Source organism: Globicephala melas, chromosome 18 (assembly GCF_963455315.2).
Source record: "Globicephala melas chromosome 18, mGloMel1.2, whole genome shotgun sequence".
NCBI lineage: Eukaryota > Metazoa > Chordata > Mammalia > Artiodactyla > Delphinidae > Globicephala > Globicephala melas.
The window spans coordinates 3,871,280-3,878,219 of NC_083331.1; the positions used below are offsets into that span (position 1 = coordinate 3,871,280).

The following is a 6,940-nucleotide window of genomic DNA, read 5'->3' on the forward strand; positions in this document are numbered from 1 at the left end:
AGGTTGGGTGATCTCTAAGGCCCCTTTCACCTCCAAATTCCTAAGCACTTTACTTCCTTAGATAAGCTGGACTCCTCCATCAAAGATAATGTACAGAACACACGTTAGCCTGCTAATATAATGACCCCAAAAGAACTGTTTGTTTTGCGCTGTCAGCGTTTCCCATAGAGCACATAAAATACCCACTGACTCAGAACATACTATCGACTTCACAGATATCAATCACTTTTAAAGGTAGGCTCTTGGTTCTAGAAGGCAATGTTTATGACTTTTAGCAATTTCCCCCTATTAACAGGTTTAACAGACCATCTGAAAAATTACCAAGTAGAATGAAAATGAAAAAACCCAACTCCTCTAGGAATTCATGCCATAAAACATTTATTAATAAGTAAGATGATTTTCCCCTGCCTTTGGCTATTAAAAGATTTGACGGGGTATCTTTGTTGATACCAATTGCCAACAATGGTTTTACGTTTTTCAGTCATGAGATAGACAGAGATACAGACAGGTGATAGAAAAGGTAGACAGACCATAGACAGATGGCCATAGATACAGATATAAATATGTGTAGAAGACCATACCTTACAACCGTTTAATTACAAATCTTCGTTTTGCTAGCAGTTGGAAATTAACTTCAACTTACTTCTTGTAAGGGAACAATACACAAATAAATTCACTTGAATTTCATAATTCAGAAGACTGGTAATGAATACAGTGCTTGTTGAGGACTAAAAGAGAGAGGAAAACAAGAACTAACTTTGTGGGGAAGAAAGGCAATATCTCTTTGAAAAGCTCTTCTCAACTTGATAGTCTCTCTTGCCTGAAAAACAAGACATTTTGATAACGACAGTATAAAAAGCCTATGATTTGCGAAGTAAATCGAATCTGCGGTTTAAATTTCATCCCAAGTCTCAGGTTTGGGCTGAGGAGCGATATTAAGTCTCTCTCTCTCTGCAAGCGTTTCTTTGAGCTTTTCTAGGGAAGACAAGAAAATGTTTTATCAGATCTAGGCAGAAAGGCTGACGTTCATTTATAACAACAGTAATTACCGGCACTCAGTACTATATGGACACGGAGGTCTGAACACCAGAGTGAAACGCCAAACCACACCACACAGCAAAATGAAGAGTCATCTGGAGAAGGGGCAGGTGATAGTTTATGATTTCAATATGAAAACACTTTATTACTCTTCTCAGATGTCAATGTAAAGTCAGAAATTTAAAAGATACAATCGAGAAGGGGCTGAATGGTTTTATTACTACACCATCACTCTACTTCAAGATTAAAATAATCCCAGAGTTCTGAAATGTCATCAGTTAAGTAACTATACAATTTCTTTCAGCCTCTTTTTAATGTAGGAAATCACTTTGTAATAAGATCTCTACACAAGGTAAAAAAGCACAAAATAGTCCCCAAAAAAGCACAAAAATAAACAATATATATATATCTTTTTACAATGAATTAAGGTGTGTCTGGGAAATACTGAGATCAAGGACTAACCTCAGAGTCCAGATTGGTTTCCTTTTATAAGAATTGTGCTCTTCGCATCCCCCCTAAAATTTTGGATACTTATTAGAAACTGGCCCAGGTAAAAGGGAAGGAACAACTATTCTGATCTTGTACCAATACAATAAAAAATAAAAAAGAAGTAACAGTAACGAAATAATAAAAACAATCAGTTTACAAAATTCTTCTGACAGCCACACCTCAAGGGCACTTAAGGGCGCACATGTGTCACACAACCACTGGCGACCACACAGCCATCTCCAGGGGATGCTCTTCTCCATCATAAATCAATCATGCACTGGGATGAAACATGTCCAGAAACGCTCATTTGGAGAAAGATGTTTTCATACAGTTTGGGGGCAAAGCAAGCCATCCAACAGAATTGTGCCACAAACACCAGCGATACGCTGGGACTTCCACGTTGAGAATCCTTCCCAAGCCCACGGCTTCTGCCTTCCTCTGTCTGGTACCGGACCCCGGCCTCACCTTGCGTTACACAGTCACGGCTGGGTACATCTTCTGTTCGCTGTTAGTGTGAGGGAAGGGGGCCTGTATCTGCCTGTAGCCCGTCTGCAGCCCGTCCAGGAACGGCGGCACCGGGGTCATAGGCACCGAGTCGTGCTGCACCGTGTACCCCACGAAGGGGGGATGCAGGTACTGCCCCTGGTGGGGCACAATCTGGGTGGCCTGCTGACAGTTGAGCACGGAGAAGTTTGTGGGCATGTTGACGTATACATTGTTCATGGTGCCTTCGGGCAAACAACAGTTGGTCTGCGACCTGGTCGGGGGCCCCCGGGCCCCCGAGTTGGCGCTGGAGCTGGAGCTGGCGGCCGTGCTGGACTGGCGGGAAGAGGAACCTCGGGAGGTGCTGGCGCTGGGGATCATGGGGATGGTCTCCACCATGCGGGGCCCCCCCGGGGCCCGGCTCTGCTGGGGCTCCTGCTTGGGCCGCAGGCATCTGCAGCAGCAGGCGGCCACCAGGGACCCCAAGATGATGAAGGCGACAAACACCGACCCGACGATAAGGAAGGGCACATAGATGGGGACTGAAGAAAAGGAGAGAGACATACTGTGATGACTTCCTGTAAGGATGCAGTAAAAATCAGGGATGGGCAGCGGAGATGGATAAATGAACAACGCTGGTACCCAGAAGCCAGGAACCTGGGCCAGGCCCGGTGTGTGCGCTTATCGGCCGCACACAGGAAGCACCGTCCTTTATCAAGTGCTTAGGGATGGGGAGGAGGGCGCAGTAGGGCCTGCCTACTGCAGGCAGGCAGCGGGGATCAGCCCCCAAAGCAAAGCTGTTAACACTGACAGCTAGACTCACCAACTGCAACGCTCATGGAGGCAAATACCCAATTTAGCAAAAATATGAGTTTACCGGTTTAAGACTCTTCTAAAATCCCTAGAGTAACGGAACTGCCCACATTTCAGTCTACCCTAACAGTTTGTAGGGTCTGCACAGAAACGAGTTGAAATTACTTCAAAGTCTTTTCTCCCCCCAGAAAATTATTTACATTTCTCGTAAACCTCTTTGAACTTTTTTTCGCAGGTTCTTGTTTCATAGGCAGATAAATCAAAAATTTCGGGCAGACCCTAGTCACAGCCATTTCCGAAAAGAGTCTGTTAAGATACAGAGGTCAAAGACGGGTTTAAAAAAAAAAAAAAAAAAAAAAGCCCTCCACACACACTTAGCTGAAGGCTGGTCCCTGGAATGTGCGCCTGGCTGGGGGGAGGCTGTCCAGGCAGCAGGAGGACAAGGCTTGACATCTGTTCCAGAAAGAGCCCACAGTGAGCCGAGGCCCCAGGCAGGACCACGTGGCTGGGGCGGAGCTGTCAGGTCTGGAGTTAGGACACTGGATTCCGTGTGAAGAACCACAGGGAAAAGCCCGCAGAGCAAAAGGCAACGGGCATCCTACTTAACGAGGGAGGTTTATTCCAGAAAAGAAAACTGTCAAGATAAAAATAGACACTTTACTAAAATCAGTAGCGAACTCCAGTTTCCAATTCTTTTACTTAAAAAGATCTTTGGGGTGCCGTGGGCCTAGCACTACCGAGTTTCAGAAGCTGGACACACTGGCTGATGGGGACCGAGAATCAGGAGGGAGGGGTCTGTGGAATCCCACCCTAGATGACCAAGAACCCATGTCTTTCGACGCGTTCCTGCCCATCTCCTTGACTACTCGATTAGACGCCACGCGAGGACAGGGATTGGTCCCGCTGGTCTTGGCAAAGGGCAGTGCCAGCACGTGGTCCAGGGAGACGCTCAGCTCTCCCTCGCCTGAAGTCACACACACGCAACGCCCTCTGTCCGCTAGGGCAGCAGCCGTTCTAATCACGCTCCTTGGACAGAACCGATATTCCTGCAGTCAGTGTTTCTAGAACATAGTACCACACGGAGCCATGGAGAAATGAGGCCTTGTAAGTAAACATACCTTATCAAGTATGTAACCAAAGGCTGACGATTGAAGGCTTCATTTTCTAAATTAAAGATACCAGCCTTATATGTTATCAAATAAACAAATAACAGTTAGAAAGAAAAACAAAAAAAACACCCCCAAAGCAGTCTAAGTCCATATAATGAGTTTGGGGGAGATATCACTGTTCTCTTTCCAGGATTTTAATTGGAAGAGTAAATAACTCAGGGCAGAGAAGGCAGTGTTCCTGGAAGCCCTCGGCTCTGCTTAATTAGACATGCGCTGTCCTTCTTGAGTGCAGAATTTTTAGGAAAAAAGATTCAAAAGTGGAATTTAGAAAGCATCCCCACATACCACGGCGTCTTGAGAAGTCGGCTGCCTACTGATTTGTCCACAGTCATCCCAGCTTCTAGGAGGCCGGCAAAAACCCATCTTGGCACACACAGAGAAGGCAGTCAAGCAGTGTGCCCATGGCTCGTCCCCCCGGGTTTATTCGGGAGGCCACACACCCCGCTATGCTGCGCTAAGACGACTCCTCTTCTGGAATTCCCCTCCCTTCTCCTCTTCAGAGTCAAGGCAGCAGCCGACCAGTAGGAGTAGCTAATAAAATGCGTGACTGCAAAGGGAAGGACTGAAACGAGCTGCCTCTCAGCAGCCCCAGCCAGCTCTGTGAACAGGGACCAGCGGGGCCCTGGCTCAGGCGGCTGGAACCCTGGGCTGGGGTGGGGGGGAGACAGCATTAATATAACAGTCCTCTCCTTTTCATAACGGGCGGAGACGCCCCTCCGGGCCATGTGTGCCCTTCCACCTCCACTCGGACCACATCCTCCCTCCCAAACACATTATGGGATAGGCCCTCAAGAGAAGGGTCTGGGAGACTGGTGACAAGCGGAGGCAGTAGAACCTATCAAATGCTTTCACGCATTTGTTTCTCCAACTCTAACTTGGGCAATCTGAAAAAATACAGTTAAAGAATCAAGGGCACAAAGAGCAGGGATGGCACGGCTCTGATGTCACACCTTCCGAGTCCGACGTGGTAAGGAGGCCAGGGTGGGGGAGGTGCATCTTAGGGAGGGATAGACTCTCCCCCGGGGGCTGGTAGAGCCCATCACCCTCGGGAAGACCCAAGGAGCGGCCTTCCCTCCGAGGAGCCCTCGGGTTCCCCGGCCAGCCCTCTCGCTAGGGGGCGCCGCCGAAACATGACCCCGTCCTCGGACTTAGACCCATAGAGACAGGAGACCCGGGAGGGGGCACGGAGACCCCTGGGCAGGAGGCACGTGGGGCTGGCTGCGGCCCGCCATGCTTTGGATGTTAGGGTTATTTCCGGAAAACCCAAGCCAAGCCGCTCTTTAGCTGACAGATGGGGAAACTGAGGCCCAGGGCGCTGAACCGCTGTCCCGTTCCACACAAGGTAAAGGCTGCGCCGGGACGCAGGCATCGCCTCCCGCTCCAAGCCCCTTTCCTGAAATGGCAGGCTCCGAATTCCCTCCCCCTCTCCAGGCTGCCGGGTCCCGCCGGCGAGGCAGAGCCCTTTCCTCCCCTCTCTGCTCGCCCGGCCCGCCTACCTGCCGAACCGTCGGGGCCGTCTTTGTCCGCGCGGCCGGGCTCGCCGGCGCCCTGCTGGCGGTCGTTGTCGCAGCCGCCCTGGTCCAGGCGCGCCTCGGCGCTGGAGCAGCAGTAGCGCAGCGCGCAGCTGCCGCAGCAGATGGTGGCGTCGCCGCCGTCGAAGCGCTCGGGGCACTGGAAGCCGATGCGCCAGACGCCCTGCGCGTCCATCCAGCCGTGGCAGTACTCGCCGCTGGCCCGCGCCCCCGCCGCCAGCAGCGCGGCCAGCAGCAGCCGCAGGAGCGAAGCGGCGTCCCGGGAGGAGGCGGCCGGGCGGCGTCCGCCCCACATGGCACCACCCTGGGCGCGGGCGGCGCGTCTCCAGAGGGCACAGGGCCGACTCCGGGAGGTGGCGGCCCGGCGCCCCGGTCCCGGCGGTGCTGAGGCCGGGACCTCTGCGCTGAGTGTCCCTTCCGCGGCGCCTTCCGCGCGGGCCCCCGCCCCCCCCGCCGCGACGTCCGGGAGCTAAGCCATGCCCTCCCTCGGCCGGCGGCCCGGCCCCAGCAGGAGCTGCCTGTAACTCGTGGGCACTCGCCGATGGAGCTCTCCGGGTGCGACTCAGAGGGCCCCCGGGGCTGCCTTTCCGCAGCCCCCGGAGGCTTCACCCGCGACAGGACCCTCCCCGTGCATCCCCGAGGGGACGCTCGCTCGGGCCGGAGGACCACTGGGCGCGCCGCTTCGGACCCGGAGCCAGGGCGCTGCCGCACAGTTTAAGCCTCGGGGTCCTGCGCGCTAGTCGTGGCGCGTCTCCTGGCTTTATTCCCCCCTCGGGCGGCTTGAAGAGGCCAAGGCGGCGGGCAGCAGGCACAGAGCTCCGGGCAGCAAGTGCAGCGGCCGGCGGCGCTCAGCCTCCTGCGCTCCGAACTCGGTCCGCATGGCTCCGGCCGCGCCGCCCGGGCCGCCCCCTGGGTGCAGCCACCACGTTCCGCTCCGCGGGCCGGACGGTCGATCCTCCCGGCGCACGCGGGCGTCCGGATCGCGGACGAGAACCGACGCGCCCTGCCGGGGTCCCGGGAGCCAGCCGCGGCTGCTGCTGGGCGCGGGTCCAGGCAGGCGGCTCGCCCTGCTCCCCTCCTCTGCTCTCCGGCCTCGGCGCGCTCCGTCTGGCTCCCCCTCCCCCCCCGCCGCTGCGCCCTGGGTAGGTGCGCACCGCTGGACGCCTCCCACGGAAGTTTTGGCCCGCGGGGCTGCGGAACAAGCCGATCGCAGCAGCTGCCCACCCACCCGCGCGCCCGACCCCCGACTCGCCCGCCGCGCCGCCGCGCCGCGCTCTTAAGAGGAGCTGGCGCCGCGGGCGCGCATGCGCGCTGGGGCCGCCCCGCCCTCGCCGCCCCAGGGGCCGCGAGCCCTTCACTTTCGGGCTGGAGCGGCCGCGGGCCGTGGGCTGCCGGGTAGAAAGGGCGCGGGAGACA

The 6,940-nt window shown here is 54.9% G+C and overlaps 1 protein-coding gene across 1 annotated transcript; it reads right to left on the bottom strand.

Annotated features, from left to right (window-relative positions):
* Nucleotides 1-374: 374 nt before the first annotated feature.
* SHISA2 (shisa family member 2) lies at nt 375-6,731 on the bottom strand. Its single transcript, XM_030882671.2, has 2 exons — nt 5,489-6,731; nt 375-2,552 (listed from the first exon to the last, which is right to left on the bottom strand). The coding sequence occupies exons 1-2, from the start codon at nt 5,817-5,819 to the stop codon at nt 1,999-2,001; spliced, it is 885 nt and encodes a 294-aa protein (XP_030738531.1). The 5' UTR covers nt 5,820-6,731; the 3' UTR covers nt 375-1,998.
* Nucleotides 6,732-6,940: the final 209 nt, after the last annotated feature.